We start from the raw sequence: 18329 nt of genomic DNA on the forward strand, positions 1-18329 counted from the left end.
CGACAGAGCGGGGGAAATGGGGCAGAGGGGGCTTCGCGCCGCGGCCCGACGGAGCCTTCGCGGCTGCCACCTTCCCCGCGGAGGTCGCCGCAGTTCACGCCGGGACATGTAAACATCCCCCTCGGCGGGGAAGCAGGCCGCCCGGCCGGCGCAGAGCAGGCAGGCAGGCAAGCCGGCGGGGGGCGGCGTCACGGCCGGCATGCCGCGCACGCGCACCGAAGTTGCCGGCTCCTCGCCGGACAGAGCCGGCGAGCAGTTTGTGTTCAAGCCGGAGCCGGAGGAGCGGTCCTCATGGTGCAGCGCCAGGGCGGCGAGGAGGATGCCGCCGCCGCCGGAGGGCGGTGGGAGGCAGAAGATTCCCCTCCTCCCGGGGGCCACGACAGGAACGGCGAGGATGGCGGGCTCTGCCAGGTGCACGACCTGGAAGCGGCAGCGGGCTCTGCCAGCCTCGGCGACGGCGGCTGCTTCCGAGGAAGTTTCCCTTGGAGACGCGGGACGCCCGGTGGGTGAGGGCAGGCGGGAGGGCACGCGGGGCGGGGAGAGAGGAGGCTGGCCAGCTGGCAGCAGGCAGGGCGAAGAGGCGCAACGCCGCGCGCCTTGCGCGCCTCTTCTCGGCCTCGGGCGGAGGCTCCGACCGGCGGGCGTCTCAGTGCCCTGGTGCGCCCTAGGGTGAGCCGGCGCTCCCTCGCCGCTTGGCCTCGTGGCAAGGCCGGCTGCATCTTGCCTCTCTCCACGCGAGGTGCCCGCGAGCTGCTCCTTTTAGGCTCTGCCCAAATCCTTGCCAACCTTGAATACATCCGCTTAAGGTAGTCACAACAGCAGCAACAACAACAACAACAATTCTTGTTCTCTCTCGGCCCTCCTTGGTTCTTTGATTTGTGGTTCTGTTTATATACAGTGCCATGCACGTGCGGCTCTCTTTCAAAAAAAGGTGCATGTTTTGGGATTCCGTTTCTCCTTTGTTTTAAAACTTTTAAGAGTTAGGGCGCATGGGCTTAACCTAGAATTTCCCAGCGCCTGTCAAGGCAGGTTAGTGCTTTTACCGAACATATCATGGTGGCAAGTTGAAAAGGTAAAGAGAAACCTTTCCCATCGCTGGTCTCTAACACTTTTGCCCTCCTAAAATCACTTAGCACAGGTTATCTATTCCTTAATAAGCTTTACTTTTCTTCCAATTTTTAAAATCTTGTGCTTATGTGTAAAAATCGATGTGTATGATATCGAGTAAGGAATTGGGGAATTGCATTTTAATTATTATAGAGTACTAGGGGCTGTGTCTCTGCTTTCTGTGGTGGCAACTCCCTCATCATTTGATTTTGTGTTTTAAAGTATTATATATTTGGTGTTAGCTGCCCTGAGCCCAGTTCTGGCTGGGGAGGGAGGGGTATTATTATTATTATTATTATTATTATTATTATTATTATTATTCCCCCACACTTTAAGAGAGAACGTCCCCTTCCCCGTGCAAGGACAAACATGCTTTTCACCTTCCCAACCCCATTTCTCCCTTCTCGCTGTACTTAGACTTCTCCTTCTTCCATTCCTCAGCTGCCTCATGTGAGAGAGATAAAGGATGCGGAACCCTCACATATTCCATTGTATGAAGGTACTTAATTCAAACCTCTGCTGTTGTTTAAAACCACAATTTCGCTCTTCCTTCCATCCCTGCTTTACTCTGACTTCTGCCATGATTTGAAATCACCAATCCCCCACTCTCAGTATCCCTCTCTTCTCTCTCTCATGCCATGGCCACTGCTGTTGTGCAACCTGCCTTGTTTTTAGCTCCCCTACTGCATCCTCACTTCATGTAAATCCAGGGTTGGTTGTGATGGGGTACAACAAATCCACCAAAGTAGGGTGCATGTATAGATAGCCTGGCGTTTTTATGTATATAGGAAGGTGTGTAGCTTGTGTATGAAAGCATAAGGGTGGTTATATTTTGTAAAGGGGTAACTAAACTGTTGGTGGTCCTATACTATGCGTCTTTCTCTCTTGACCTGAAGTACTGTAGTATGAAATATATTCTGCAACAAAGGACATTTTGTTCTACAGCATAATTTGTACTTGCACACTCTCTTGCTAACGTACACAATAATTACATCAACATATGTAACTATCATGTTTAATCAGGCTGGCAATGGAAAAGCCATCTAATATTGTTTATTTTAATCATACATTGAAAAGCTATGTTAATATTTAATTATCTAATCATCTACCCCTTGGAGCCATAAGGGAGGCACTCAGAACATAACCATTTTTGTTTTAAAGAGTGGTGATTTGTCAACCTAGCATTTTGTGAGCTGCTAGTAACAGTGCTTTCAGCAAGAGCAGTCATAGTGTGTAGGATTAAGCTTGCGGAGAAATCTGCTGTGTAGAAGTTTTATTCCAAGTTTATATGAGTTTGCGAAACGTTACAAAGCAAAGGATTGTCCAGAGACCTAGATAACACATGAACTATTTTGTTTTCCCCCTGCTGCCGCCACAACCACTTTTCCAAATCAAGAGAGTCTTTAATATTATTTTGCATTTCTAGTGGTAAGTTCCTGTGACAGTCAGAGACACTGGTCTTGCACACAGTGTATTGAAGCGTCTGTCGATAATGTAAAGGATTAGACAAATTCAGGGAGGTAAAGGCTATCAGTGGCTATAAGTCCGGATGGCTATACAGTACTCTTTTTCCATAGTTGGAGGCAATATTTTTGAATACCAGCTGCTGGAAATTGCAGGAGAGGAGAGTGCTGTTGTGTTTAGGTCCCACTTACAGGTTTCCCATAGGCATCAGGTTGGTCACTGTGACAACAGGATGCTGGACTAAATGGGACACTGGCCTGATCCAGCATGGGTGCTGCTACATTCTGGAAGCCATTGAGTAGGTTGTAGGATCGTTCCATTTTGGGGACCTACATATTTTGGATGTTGTCTGGATTGTGCCACTTCAAACTTAAGGTGGATGAGGATTCGTGTGGCTGAATGCTCCTCCATATAGAATACCTGTTTATTGTAATTTCAGTTCTCCATTTTGATCCTTCTCTTGAGAGCGGAGCTAGCCATAAAACAACATTAGGCAAATGGAATACTGAAAGAATAACGCTGTCTCTTAAAACTTTATATACCCAGCAGAGAAATTGTGGGTGTCACTGTTTGCTGTGCTTTGGCACTGAACACCTTTTTGTCGCTGTTTTCTCAGTGCTGAATGGAAACCTACTGTGCTTCGAGAACATAGGGACATGGGAAGCTGCTTTATACAAAGTCAGACCATTGATCCATCTAGCTCAGTATTGTTGGCACTGACTGGCAGCAGTTCCCCGGGGTTTCAGCAGGCATATTTCCGAGATCTACCTGGAGGCACCTTTGCATGCAAGATAAGTTCTCTGCTACTGAGTTGGAGACATTCCCCAAGAGAGCCATTGTGTGACGAAGGATAGCGCTTGAAGAAGAGAGGAAGGTTATCTTATTCCGTTCTTGAAGTTTACATTGAAAGGACAGATGCTCTAAAACCTATAATATTTTTCTTTCTTTTTAATTGCAGTAAGAAGGTCATTCGTTTCTACAGTGTTTGCTTTGCTAGTCTGGAATACCAGCCCAGCTTTTTTTTTTTTTTTTTAAGAGAAAGAAAGTACAATTGACTATGATACCTTCCCTTTATAATATGAAAGTTTGGTGTTTTGTTAATAATGCAGAGGTTCGCTTTTCCAGCATCCCTAAACATCCTTTTATACAGCAACAACTTCAGAGAATTAGTGTCATATAAAAAGTCTGTGCAGAAGTCTGGCACTTTTATCTTTTAGGTAATCAAAGTAGACTGCTACACCAAAACTTGATATTTTGTTCTTATTCTTCATTCTGTAGATCAGCATGGCTTTTTTTCCTTCTTCAGCTTCAGTCCATTCTGAGTCTCCTTATTTTAATCCAATATTTCAGAGAAAAATTTCCATTAATGTGGGTCTGTATTGGACAAGAAGAGCAAATTGGGGCAATAATGTAATTAAGGGATCAAATCTACATCGGTCTGTATTGGCTAATGTTGTGAAGCTCTGCCAACAGCTACACTGTAGGTTCAGAGAGAGAATGGCACGTTTGTTCTTCTAATAACACTTTAGATTAAAACCCATTATGATTAAATAGAGATGTGTGTGCTTTACCTCAAGCAGTAATATGCCTTGAGATTTAGCATCCTTTGAAATCTATTCTTTTCTGTTCCAATATGTCGCAGAGGCCCCTGCTCTGGAGCTTTTCTGAAAGAGAGTGGGCAGCCCTGTTTAGTTCATTGTTTGCTTATATACCTGCCATAGATGATATTTTGAAACCAACCCCCCTCCCTAAATGTGTTCTTCAGATTTTGCCTCTTCCTGTACAGGTGTCTCCCCACTTGTGCACCATCAGCACATGCGCTCCCACTGACACGCGCACCATTTGCAGGGCCGAAAGGGGGTTGGGTAGGGGCAGAACGGGGGAACCCTCACTTACACATATCCCAGTGATCCATGCGGTGGCCAGGAACAGAACCCTCACATAACTGGGGATTCTCCTGTATTAAGGCTGCAGTCTTATTAAACACACTTACATGGGAGTAAGTGCCATTCAGCTCAGTGGGATTTAAATCTGAATAGACATGCATAAGATTATGCACAAATTAGAGGCCCAGGTGTTCTTTGTTACTCACTACTGCCCAGGTGCTTCAAGTACAGTGGTACCTCGGGTTAAGTACTTAATTCGTTCCGGAGGTCTGTACTTAACCTGAAACTGTTCTTAACCTGAAGCACCACTTTGGCTAATGGGGCCTCCCGCTTGCCACCGCTGCATGATTTCTGTTCTCATCCTGAAGCAAAGTTCTTAACCTGAAGCACTATTTCTCGGTTAGCGGAGTCTGTAACCTGAAGCGTATGCAACCTGAAACGTATGTAACCCAAGGTACCACTGTACTGGTCTGATAGAAAGCCAGTGAAATGCAGTGAAAGTTAAGCCCATGTAGATGTAACTTTCATTTCATTTCATTTATTGGTTGCCTTTCCACCACAACAGTATGTGGTCACATTAAATCGCCATATTAAGAACTCCTGGGGATTTTGAAGACAAATGTGTTGTGAAGAACCTATACGTTGTGCCAAGTTTGCCCATGGTAGTCTAGAATTTTGGAGTAGACTGAAAGCAAACAGAAAGTTCTGAACATGAGCTAGAACTGGTGCTTAGGAATATGTGGAGGTGAAGGAGGACATATCCACAGATAAACAGGAAGAAAAAGGGCAAGAAAATGAAAGGGGTTTTCGAGATAGATTAGGAAGATAGGAAGAGAATCTGAGATAGGTAGATTGCGAGAGGAGATGGTGGATTTTGCAAGATGAGAATATGCAACGTCATAGGATGAACCCCAAGCTATCTGTATTGATTTCAGTCAATTTTTTAAATATCTTGGTTGGATCCTTTTTACATCCTGTTGCTACATGATCCAGTGTTGTAATCGTGTGGCCAAGTCTCCAGAAAGCTTTAGCATCACTTCTGAGTAAACTGGAATTTTAAATATGCTTTAGTACAGCCTTCACTAACCTAGTGACCTCCAGATGTTTTGGACTACAACTCCATTCAACACAACTGACAGGCTGATGGGAGTTGTAGTCCAAAGCATCTTGAGGGGACCAGGTAGGTGAAGACTGCTTTAGTATGTAAGAATATAGGAAGAGTTATGCCATAACAGACCCATTGCGCATAAGGATGGAAGGATTGTTGGTTTCAGTTCTCTCAGTTCTCTACATTTCTATAGCAATTTGTGAAAATTCTTCAGCATTTAGTGTGAATTTTTGCACATTTTTATGTGCAGTTTTGACTAGTGAGCACATTTTTGCAATCAATTTCTCCTAATGTTATGAATTTTTGCATGATATTTTCACTAATATATTCATTTGTTATGCACACTTTCCCCCCTAATATATGCATAAGCATTCTTTGGTTGGCAAATTCTGGATGAGTGTGAATTCTGGAGGATGCCAATGTTTCGATTCTTTCATTGTTTTAGGAAGTGCAAATTTGATACAATTTGCCTGTAGATGCAAATTGAACCAAATTTCTCCCCTTTTGCTCCACGGAATGCCTCCAGAGAATTCCATAAGTAGATTCCTCTTTTAGGACAAAACGAGGAAAGTGTTGTGTTAAGTGGGAAACTTAACCAGATGACTTTTAGATTTGGATCGGCTAAGAGTAGAAGTGCTCAGGTTTAATTTCCAGGAATTGATTTTATCGAGAAGAGAGTTGTTTGCACCTTCATGCAGGCAGACTGGTAAAAGGACCCTGTCGACTTAACTGTGGTAAAATCCATGTCCAACTCCTCATACCAAATAAAAAAAATTTCCCCGTAACACCTTAGAGACCAACTTAGTTTGTTGTTGGTATGAGCAGGCTTCCTCAAAGTCGGCCCTCCAGATGTTTTTGGCCTACAACTCCCATGATCCCTAGCTAGCAGGACCAGTGGTCAGGGACGATGGGAAATGTAGTTTCAAAACATTTGGAGGGCCGAGTTTGAGGACGCCTGGGTATGAGCTTTGAGTTGGTCTCTAAGGTGCTACTGCAAAAAAAAAAAAAATCTTTTGTTTTGACTACGGCAGACCAACACTACCTGTAACTACTCCTCATACCAAGTACATTCTCACATTAAGCCTAACCTTAGTGTGTCCAGCGCTTGAAGATTTCAGCCCTTTCAAAACAGAGACAGCTGCTGCTCAGAAGTTGACTTTACCAGTTGAAATCCTGGGACCAAGGCAGCCAAAGCATGTCTGTGCATATTCTGTCACCTTGGATTCACAGCAGCTGAATGTTAGAAAACATTGATTCTCAGCTTCCAGGTTGCTTATCAGCTTCCAGGTTGCGATTCCAAGTTGCTTAGCAACCGACAGAAATGCCCTGCCAAACCACTGCTTTCTTCTGAAGATAACTCTGTTGCCTCTCTAATCTTCTTAGATGGTATCCCTACACAGCTAACAGTTCCAGGATTCAAGGTTCTTTTTATATTTTTTTTAACAAAACATCATTATATTTGTTTTGGGTGTAAATAAGTTGTGGGAAAGAAACTCCAATGGCATTCTACCACCTCTACCCAGAATTATGTTCATATTATTGGGATACTAAAGTTAAGATATTTGCACAACAGGATAACTTCCTCTAAGTAGCCAGCTCATTGTAAAATAATAGGGTATCACACTATATATAATGAAACAAGTAGAAATAACCATATTTAGTGGGTGTAAGTTATATTGTTATTCATTACAGTTAGATAAGAAAACTAATATTTTACATTTGCTTTAAAAACTCAAGATTTTTCCTAATACAAATAAGATGTAAGGTTGATTTCTTAAATATTACCCAACAATGCTTGGGGAAACACTGGGATAGATGCTTGAGCCTGCAGTAATTTTCATTCATATAGCCTCGGGAACGCAGGTTCATATTTCTTGATGCTAAAATTTATCAGAATGGTTGGTTGGGCTATGTAATGAATGTGGCAAATGGACCTATTTTGCAAACATGGTGCATGGATTTATACACCCCACACTGAGACTACTTTAAAAAAAAAGTTGAAAAAATGCAACATGCAGATAAACATAGAACTTTTTGAAAGAGTAAAATTACAGTCCATACCATCATGTCAAAAATTTCTGTTATCTTTTTTTAAAAAAACCAACCGTATACCTTCAGTTGCACTAAATGTATTTCTTTTGTTTCTTTCCCTCCTCATAGTAGACATATTTTTTTAAAGAACCGTTTCAAATTCAGTTGAAGAAATTATAGCTAAATTGTTAATTGCTAACTGGAAACTGTTTTGTTCCAGGAATAAAGGGGAAAAGGACCTGTCCAGGGCTTGGCCTGTTCTATACGCTGCTGTCTGCCTTTCTCTTCTCTGTGGCATCTTTATTCCTCAAGAAAATTGAAGGTGTTCATTCAGTGGAAGTCAGTGCCATTAGATGTGTTTTCCAAATGACATTTGTCCTTCCTGGTTTAATATACTACAGGTGAGTATTATGCCTCCTTTGTATGAGGCAAAGCTAAGAAAAAATGCACTTTGGATTATTTATTATTTATTATTATTATTGCCATTTATTTATACAGTCAAACCACGGAAGTCGAACATAATCTGTTCTGGAAGTCTGTTTGACTTCCGAAACGTTCAGAAACCAAAGCGCAGCTTCTGATTGGTTCCTGCAGCCAATCAGAAACCACAAAAGCCTCGTCAGACGTTCGGCTTCCAAAAGAACATTTGAAAACTGGAACACTCCCGGTTTTCAATTGTTCAGGAGCCAGAACATTTGACTTTCAAGGTGTTCGGGAGCTGAGGTACAACTGTATACCGCTTTTTGGAGCAAGTATACAGTAAGAATTAAACAAAATGCCATAAATCAGCAAGGGAAACAATATAAGGAGGGGCAGAGAAAAGCCTTCCCTGGGCGGAAGACTAATGAGCTCACCAACCTTGCCTTCCACACTCTGTGAAGCTAGAGGCCTGAAGAGATTATGAGAAATGCTTATGCCAACAAAAATAATTAAGGCTGCTCTCACCACCACCCATTCTAATTATTCAGGGATTCAAGGCAAGCAGGTAGGTCTTCAATCTGTGGGTCGCAATGCTGCTTCTGCCATTTTGGACTCCAGCTACAGCTGGCCAAACCAAAAGAGCACTGCATGCAGTGTTTGGGCTAGAACACATCATGATGATGGGACACTCATTTTATCAATTTCAATAAGTGCTGCAAAGTGGCAGGACAAAAGCAAGAGGAAGATATTTCTAGCCAAATGTAGCTGTGCCCATAGTAAGGGAACTCTCTGGAATGGGGGCTCCATCCACGTTCCGATCTATTCCTGTGGCTTTCTAGACTTCTTGCACAATCGATGTTTGCTGGGGACCAGAATGCAGAAGTGTCTATTGCAGTGATTAGAATGCAGAAGTATCTTCAGTTCTCCAGAACATAAGCCGCAGTGATTTCCTCAAATACCCTAAAATCTAGCCTACAGCACACAAACGTAGAGTTCAGCACAGCAGTCTTCGCTTTTGTAGTTCACCAGAAAACAAGCTAATAAGCAGATTTTAAGGGTGTGAGGGTGTACAGTGAATATAGTTGTCATCCACTGTAGAGTCACTGGAATATCTATTATTATGATATCTAGAAAAACAAACATGCCCAGGTGCTTCACTGAAATTGTGAGTCTTTAAAAAAGAAACCCCACTGGTTTTCAATAGCTTATCAACCTTTTGGCTCAGAACAAGTGTAAAAATCACTGGTTTTCATATAGTTCTAATGCTAAGGTAGCACTATGTATATTGCTCTATGAATTGCCATTTTTAGGTTTAATAATGTACCTTTTTAGCACTATTAGTATGTCAAAAGTGAATACTGTATGTGAAAGTTGGTCTCATGGTACAGGTTAGAAGTCAGAGGTGAGTCTTGTGTCTGGACTAGTTGAAGACCATGGAAACTGCCAAAAACATTCTAAAAAGGATAATAAAAACAGGAATACTTAGAATACTGATAGTTGCTCCAAAAATGAAAAGCCCAACACGCTGCCCCATGCAACTACAAGCTTAAAATTCATAGTCTTCCTGCCACCCAATAAAATGACCCAAAGGAGCCTTTGATAACAACCTTCCCTGATGTCTGCTGGTGCCCTTTCACATGCTGGCTGGCTGGTCTCCATGTGTCCTGGAAATAACAAGTTGTTCCTCAAGTCACCCAGCTGCTGCATCTCAGGCTTCAAGCTACAAACTAAGAGCGGAATGCCAAAGAGTTTTTATAACCATTTGATCAAAATGCATCAAAGTTGGGGACACTATTGGAATGTGAAAGTGTCCTAGTAGTGTCAGCGTTGGAAAAATCACAGTGTTATTTAACTTTCTGTGATCTGAAATTCACTGCAAAGTCCTATTGATGCATGAACATGGAAACCTTAAGCCATGAGTTAAATTATACACATCTCTCTTTCTTTCATTTTAGAACAGGATTTCTGGGACCAGAAGGCAAACGACTCGTTCTTTTCTTTCGAGGATTGCTTGGCTCTGGTGCAATGATTCTTCTCTACTATGCTTTCCAAGTGATGCCTCTTGCTGACGCTACAGTCATTACTTTCAGCAGCCCAGTTTTTACGTCACTACTGGCCTGGATATTTCTCAAGGAGAAGTATAGTCCTTGGGATATTCTTTTCACTCTGTTTACAATCACCGGAGTGGTGCTTATTGCAAGACCACCTTTTTTATTTGGATCCAGAGTTGCTGGAATAGAAGAAGAGTACAGAGATCGCCTGAAAGGGACAATAGCAGCTGTTTCAAGTGCCGTAGCTGCCGCGTCAACTTTTGTTATACTAAGGAAGGTGGGGAAATCAGTGCATTATTTTTTGTCCATTTGGTATTATGCAGTAATTGGGTTAATAGTTTGTCTAATAGCACTTTTCGTAATGGGTGAGTGGAGTTTACCCAACTGTGGCATAGATAGATTTCTCTTGGTATTAATTGGAGTGTTGGGTCTAGGTGGCCAAATATTCCTTACAAAAGCACTACAGATAGAGAAAGCTGGTCCTGTTGCTATAATGAAAACAATGGACGTGGTGTTTGCTTTTATCTTCCAAATTCTTTTCCTCAATCATTTGCCTACGTGGTGGACAGTCGGAGGTGCCCTTTGCGTAGTAGCTAGCAGTTCCGGAACGGTCATTCGGAAGTGGCATCAAAACTCGAAAAAAAGTACAGGAAATGAAATTTGACAGGTGGGGTGTTATTTCACTGCTGAAAGAGAGCAAAGCACTTGAGTATTAAATAATTCGCCGCCACCTTTCCTTTTCGTGGAGATGGTGCTCCCATGTGCCAACTCTGGCACCAGGCACTTCTCTCTGGCAAAGAGGGAGACTTGCGCCTGCACAGGTAGGGCTGAAGTGTGTGCCCAGTTCACGTTTCAATCTGGTAATGTTCCCATTTTGTTTTGTTATTTCTACTAGTTGTTGCTTTGGCATAGTTATTTTTCTATATTTTGGTGAAGCAGATCTTAAAATGTATTTATAGCAATATATATCTTTTATATTATTACATTGTGCCTGAGTAGATGGAGCAAAGGCCATATTGGCTGCCACTATTCAGCTGCTACGATTCAAAGAAAAGAAAAGACAATGGCCAAGACAATGGCACCCATGCTCAGTACTATGCAAAATGTTTTGAATGTCTGTCTGTTTAACTATGCAATTAAAGTAGCACCTACTTGTCAGTTTTGCCAGAATTTTGGGTTTAAGGATGGTGGACAGTTTAAGCCCCTATATACTAAGAGTGGGATGCGCCAGAAGCTACTGCATTCCAGAGACCCACAATAAGCTGGTACGCTGATGATGCATCAACACTGCCCCATGCCATTGCAAGTTATGTTAGTATATATTCTCAGGATTGATGTGTCTATCAACTTAAATCCAAGAATTTTGGCATAAGTGGTTTTTGCCTATCATAATAATTCTGGAACAGTGTTTACATATACTGTAGCAACACAAAACAACAAGCCGCCTGATCTATTGCGGCCTGGATTTGTGGGCTTGTCATAGACATCCCATTCACTATGGTGGAGAAGTCAGGGGCAGCAGGTCTTTGCATAGAGATCTTTCTTGGTACAGTCATACCTTGGTGGACGAATGCCTTGCGACTTGAACGTTTTGGCTCCCAAACACCACAAACCCGGAAGTGAGTGTTCTGGTTTGTGAACGTCCTTTGGAACCCTAACATCTGATGTGGCTTCCGCCGCTTCCAATTGGCTGCAGGAGCTTCCTGCAGCCAATTGGAAGCTGCACCTTGGTTTCCGAACGTTTTGGAAGTCGAATGGACTTCCAGAACGGATTCCGTTCGACTTCTGAGGTACCACTGTATTGGTGCAAAAACAGAAAGCCAAGCCTTGCTCAGACATGAAATGACATTGTATTGCAGTAGTTGCGATGGATGTGTACAACATAACATGAAAATGTCTGAAATGTATGTATAATCATAAAATGTTCACATGAGCTAGAATCTGGATGAATCAGGGTTTTACAACCAACAAGACTTGTTCTGCAGGTGTTGCCCGCACTCACATTTGACTGTGTTAGAGTTGCATTTTTGAGAGCAGCATGTCTGTGTGTAATATGGTCAGCTAAACCACAGAGATGGTATCAGTGTCATCAGCGTTCTGTATCTTTCTTTCTCCTCACTGCTTGTTCATTTGTAACATTTCCTGTTTGGTGTAACCCAAGCCAAGTTCCCATGCATAGTTACATTGGTGTCTTCATCACCAGATATAAAAATAGAACAATGTTCAGGAGATTCCAAATCTCATCCCTCAGAGCCGGTTTTTCTTTAAAACACAAATGGCGTTGTTTTCATGTAGTTTACCCCTAAACCTGGATGCTACCCCATTTCTATTTTTATTTAGAATTCTGTTATTGAAAAGTCAAGATGGAAACATCAGTAAAACCAAGTACAATATGCAACAGATTAGGCTAGCATTTCCCTGTATGCACCTTATTTTCAGCTAGCTAATGTGAAAAGCATATCATGAAGCATTCATTGAAACACAAATCCAGTCACCCCAGAACTTCCTAGTGTCAATGTACTTTAGTATGTGGATTGTATTTTAGTAAGAGCACCAGACGTCACTTTGATTGCGCACATAATTGTGATAAATAAAATTCCTAAGGCATATTCAGTATTCAGAATAAAAACATGTTATACATGTCAGTACTCTCTGAATATACAGTTGTACCTTGGTTTTGGAACAGCTTAGTTCCCGAACGTTTTGGCTCCCAAACACTGCAAACCCAGCAGTGACTGTTCCAGTTTGCTAACTATTTTTGGAAGGCAAACATCCGGCGGGGCTTCCGATTGGCTGCTGGAGTTTCTTGCAGCCAATCAGAAGCCGTGCTTTGGTTTCTGAATGTTTTGGTAGTTGAACAGACTTTCGAAATGGATTCCGTTCTACTTCCAAGGTATGACTGTACAGTAAGAATATTGCACAAAGTTGTTGTTAGTCTATAAAAAAAACAGCTTAGTCACTTGCACTGCACGGCTTCCTCACTTGCAATTGTGGGGAAGTCTGACCAACGAGCCTGGAAATATTTCCAATACGAGAAACCGCTACTTTCCAAAGACACAGTCACTGTGAGCCTAGCTAGGTTTTAAAATGATATGACTTCTTTCCTCCGACAAGGAGCTGTTCTTGTTTATTTTCCTAGAGCTCTTTCTCCTTCTTGAGAGGGTAGAAAAAGAGAAGGGAAAGGTCTCTCCAGCCTTCATTGCCTGTTGTAGGAGGAGGATACTTTGGAATGCTAAAGAAATACTCAGCTTCTCCCATGAGCAGCAGTCCTATGTAGCCAGACTTCTAAACAAGTTGCTCCAAAAACTCAGGTGTCTCTTTTGATGCAGTGTGGTGGGCTGCGCTCAGAGCATGGAAAAGGCATGTGCTTAGAAAAATACTCGCATGAATCTAATCAAGTTCTCAAAATCTCTTTCCCCCCATCCCAACTGCCTTTTTGAGCCATGACCTCCTAAGTACTGTTAAATGCTTCCCAGTTCTCTGAACAGGAAGAGGTATAGGGCTAGTATTGCAGATGGAAGTCCCACAGAGTTCAAGGAGGCTTACTCTGGTAAGCAAAGTGCTACATCTATCAGAGCAAGCCAAAATGGGGCCAAGAAGGAGCAAGTTCACTGCCATATCTGAATACCTGCTTCTCAATCCAGCCAGGGCTGAAGGTCAAGGATATTTTACCCACCAACTCAATCACCCCATTCTTTATTTATTTTTTGCTGCAGCTGATCTTCTTGAGGATTGGGGTCCTTGAGGTATAGGGAGCCAGGAAACTGCTTTGACATCAGTTCAGACTTGTTATCCATCTACTTACCAATGCTGTTTTCTATCTTGGTTAACTGTGTGTGCCTATACATGTCCACATGGAAACAAGCCTTACTGGACTTACTTCCAAGTAAGTGTGCATAGGATTGCAGCCTTAATATTACTTGGAGATGGAGGGAAGAGACATGGGCACATGGCAGCCTCATACTCCTCATAGCATGAATATGCTATTCCTGTTCCAGGTGATCAGGAAATCCATTGGACAGGATAGACATGATTTATTTTCATGTAAAAAAGAAAAGAAAATGTCCATGTTGTCCTCTTTAAGCAATACGGGTAGCTTGAATCCATCTCACTGTTTTTGTTTAATCCCAGTTCAGCACACCTCTGGAATTGTTTCAGTTCATGGGATATACAGAAAATTTGTTTATTGTACCTTAAGTATCAGCCATTGTCTGTAAGTATTATGAAGTGGCACTTCCCTAAAGTATGCCTGCAGTAGAAATAGAACACTTGATACAAGAGTGTAATGTTTAATTTGCACGCTTAGAGTACTAGACTTTTTTATACTATTGAACAGCCTAATCTTTTAAGAGGACAAATCTCAGGACAAGCCCAAGATGTGTAAAAATCTTCCCAATACAAATTTCACATGCTCATGATTCCTTTTGGCCTGATAGTGTTGACCTGTGACTGTTATCACACTAAAAATGAATGGATGGATCCCTTATCTTGAACCTCTATGCTTAATTTAGAGTCCTGTTCGGGTTTAACAGATCCCTTCAGGTAAGGTTTGGGTTCTGTTCTCTTTCAAAGGGTTGGTCTGATTTTTGGTTCATATTTGTTTTGATTTCATGAACCCAGCGTTTCATCCCATTTATGTGAGTTGAAAGTGTCCTTGCTAATTGAATGACCCAATTATATGCATGCTTATTTAGAAGCAAGACCCACTATATTTAGTGGGACTTAATTGCCAAGTAAGTGCACATAGGCACTTTTACTTGAAAATAAGTACTATGTACAGTCAAACCTCAGTTCCCAAACGGCTCCGTTTTTTAACGATTCGGCTCCCGAACACCAAAATGTTCCAGTTTTCGAACATTTTTTGGAAGCCGAACGTCTGATGCAGCTTCTGCTGAGTGCAGGAAGCTCTTGCAACCAATTGGAAGCCGCGATTCGATTGTCGAAAGTTTTGGAAGCCGAACGGGCTTCTGGAACAGATTACGTTCAACAACCGAGGTTTGACTGTATTTAGACAAATGGCACTTTTAAGCTGATTTATTTAGAATCAGGGTGCTACTGTAATGCAGATTTATCTGTGGCACTGCATTATTAGATACCCTTTGGCTTTTAATTACATTTTCATGATTCTCATAAAAGTAACAGTCATAAAAGGGAACCAAATAACCAACAGGAAGAATAGTACAGTGAGACTTCAACATACACAGGAATTACATTTCACAATTGTGCCCAAAGCCAAAATAGTGTATAGTCAAAACACATTGGGTTCAATGGCAGGTGGGATTGCTAGTCATTTTCCCGGACATCACTCCATTTTCACCCCCCTTAAAAAATATTGATTGCCAAGCGCATAAAGCAAAATGTGCACGTAAGTTGCGGGCTTACTGTACTATAGCAAAGCAACAAGGACACAAGGAGCAATAGAAGTAAGAAAAGTCGCAGAAGTAGAAGAATAGGATTATATTAGAGCAATTGTGAAATTCTAAAAGGATAAAATAACTACCCAGAACAACTCATGAGGTTTAGTATCATGCTAATAAGTTGACTGTTTCGTGGCAAGCCTGGGGTCACCAATGCGCTGCCCTGGGCTGGCACCTGTGTGCCCAACTACCTCCTATGGCACCTACAGCAGGTCCTTCAAAAATCTACAGTGCATAAGAAACTGTTTGTTGTTCCTATTTATACTGCCTTGGCCTCTCTTACATTGAACAGGTCCGTATTCACTGGATGCCATCTTTGGGCATTCACATTCCTTTCTGTTCTGAACAGAGGAGAGGTGCAAAGAGCTCTCTCAGTGAATGCCACACTAGCTGGGTGCTTCCTTTCCATCAATGGGCATGACCACACCATTCTGTGGTCTTGTCTCATTTCCTGCCCTTTTTGGTGTGGAAGGCATTTTGTGTTACGTCACATCCCCATGGCAGCCATTTTGTGGCTGATGCCCCCATAGTACTTGCTCTAAATTCCAAAGGTGTCCACTGGCCCCCAAAGGTTGGTGACCCCCTTGCACAAAGCTATGAATGGATACCAGTTCTCAGTTAAATTGTCAGAATGCGTTTGTCCCACGGAGGTGTGCATTTCTTTAGTGAACTGGTCTGTTGAGGCTGCAGTACTGTACACACTAGCCAGGGAGTAATGAATAGGATTCCGCTGTAAAGCTCCCTTACCATTGGTTAAATGGCATATGGTTATTATTCCATTGCAAACATGTTTCCAATATTTCTCTAGGGTGAGTGGGGAACCTGCGACTCTCTAGATGTTGGTGGACTGCAACTCCCATCATTTCTGGCCATTGGTTGTGCTCTTTGGGTCTAATGGGAGGTGAAGTCCAGTAACATCTGGGGTGTGAGTGGGGACAAGTTCCTCAGTGCTGCTGTGGGAAATTAAATCTAGCTAATCCTCAATTACCTAATCCAGGCATAGGCAACCTTCGGCCCTCCAGATGTTTTGGCCTACAACTCCCATGATCCCTAGTTAACAGAACCAGTGGTCAGGGATGATGGGAATCGTAGTCCAAAACATCTGGAGGGCTGAAGGTTGCCTATGCCTGACCTAATCCAAAACTGGCATTACTTAGAAAAGATCTGTTTAGGATGGTGCTAAGCTCCTGAGAAATTAGTTTTTCAAATTATGTTTTCTTTTTTTTTTTCAAACCACCCTGGGATTAATTGAGGGGCAGCATTAAAATACTTCAAACTAAATAAAAAATAGTTCAGGGTAGCTTTCAACTGCCTGATATGCGCACTCCGTATGTAGCACTGTGCTAGTCTTGTAGAAGTCTCTTCAGCCTTTTTAAGTGATAATAATTTTTAATCCTATGTAGCTTTCATTAATGCATACAAATGCCAATGGATTATCTTTAACCTACTATACTTTGCAAAGGGGAAAGTAGATTTGAATTGCACTGTTCCTGTGTCTCCTTCCAGTTTTCCTCAGCAATTACCAAGGTGTTATGGGTTAGTCATAGTATAGTGACCTGCGGTGGCTTGTCCAAAGAGAACGTATCAGAATGAGCAGCACAGTAGATTGTTTATGGTCTGTTCAACATAAGATAGACCTAATAATACAAATATACACAGAAAAGATGGTGTATCTTTTTTGTCTTTTGGAGGTTCTGCTTGATGTACCTAATACCAATATGTTGCTATATTGCCAGTAGACAGTCGTCATGATAAAGCAGCAACTCTTGAATCTGGTTCTTTAAAAAGTGTCTCTGACGTTAAGGAACCACCAGTGTAAAAATGCTTTTGAATACCGTATATGCGATCTCTATTTTTGCAAAATATCAGGGAGCTAAGCTGGATTGCCCTTGCGCTACTTTCATTGACTTTATTGCACCTTCTTAAGCTGTTTTTGTAGCTGCTGCTGTTTGTAGTAGATGCTTATTTTTTTATAGGCAACTTTTTAATTTCCTGGATTTTAAAATGTAAAGTATATTTTAATAAGTTTATATGATTTCATAAATTCTAATAAATACATTGAAAAATACACGCTTGGTTTCATTGATATCAGAAGAGTCTCGCAGCTATTCAAGCTGATACAAAGGAATAAACAATAAGCTGTGGTTTCGTGAGAAGGCCCTTCCTTAATCTATCCAAAGGTGTATCTAAATCCAGCATCCAGTTCTCACATTTTACAACTAGATGCTTATCCTCCAATAATTTTTCTAAACCCCTTTAAAGTCATCCAAGTTGGGGGTCATTACCACATCTTGTGAAGCGCTTCTTTTTGTCTGCCCTGAATCTTCCAAAATGCAGCTTCATTGAATATTCCTGGGTTCTGTTCTTCTGAAAGAACAACATCTCCCTATCTACATTCCCCACACCATGCAAAATGCTATACATCTCTATTATTATTAATAATAATATATTAATTAATTAATTAATTAAATTTGTATATTGTGTCCCCCACACAGCTTTTCCCCAGCTAAAAGCCCTACATTTTGTAACTTTCCCTCATGGGGGAGTTGGTCCAGCCCTGTTATCATTTTAGTTGCCCCTGCTTTTTTAACCTTTTCAATATTCTTTTTTAGATGTGGCCACCAGAACTATGCACTGTGAATACAGCCCCATCATAGGGCCGCATGACAGCATTATGATATTAGCAGCTTCATGTTCAATCTTTTTTCCTAACATGGAATTTGCTTTTTTAAAATGGCTGCCACACACTGGGTTGACATTTTCACTGACGTATCCACCATTACCCAAAAATCATAGATCATATATTAAGATCATATATAACCACAGAAAACAACAAATACCTTAA

General features: G+C 41.8%; 1 protein-coding gene and 1 long non-coding RNA gene across 3 annotated transcripts; one reads left to right on the forward strand and one right to left on the reverse strand.

Annotated features, from left to right (window-relative positions):
• Nucleotides 1-169: 169 nt before the first annotated feature.
• On the forward strand, nucleotides 170-17552 carry SLC35G1 (solute carrier family 35 member G1). Of its 2 annotated transcripts, XM_082225002.1 has the most exons (4): nucleotides 170-502; nucleotides 1549-1606; nucleotides 7817-7997; nucleotides 9972-17552. In XM_082225002.1, the coding sequence occupies exons 1-4, from the start codon at nucleotides 200-202 to the stop codon at nucleotides 10729-10731; spliced, it is 1302 nt and encodes a 433-aa protein (XP_082081128.1). In that variant the 5' UTR covers nucleotides 170-199; the 3' UTR covers nucleotides 10732-17552. The 2 variants fall into 2 exon arrangements, with proteins under 2 accessions (XP_082081128.1, XP_082081129.1); XM_082225003.1 differs by lacking the exon at nucleotides 1549-1606.
• Nucleotides 3505-6915, reverse strand: LOC309533549. The gene is made up of 2 exons (XR_014220275.1): nucleotides 6608-6915; nucleotides 3505-3945 (listed from the first exon to the last, which is right to left on the reverse strand). It is a non-coding gene; the product is annotated as an uncharacterized lncRNA (long non-coding RNA).
• Nucleotides 17553-18329: the final 777 nt, after the last annotated feature.

The sequence above is a fragment of the Podarcis vaucheri genome, assembly GCF_965113315.1.
Source record: "Podarcis vaucheri genome assembly, chromosome: 5".
Taxonomy (NCBI): domain Eukaryota; kingdom Metazoa; phylum Chordata; class Lepidosauria; order Squamata; family Lacertidae; genus Podarcis; species Podarcis vaucheri.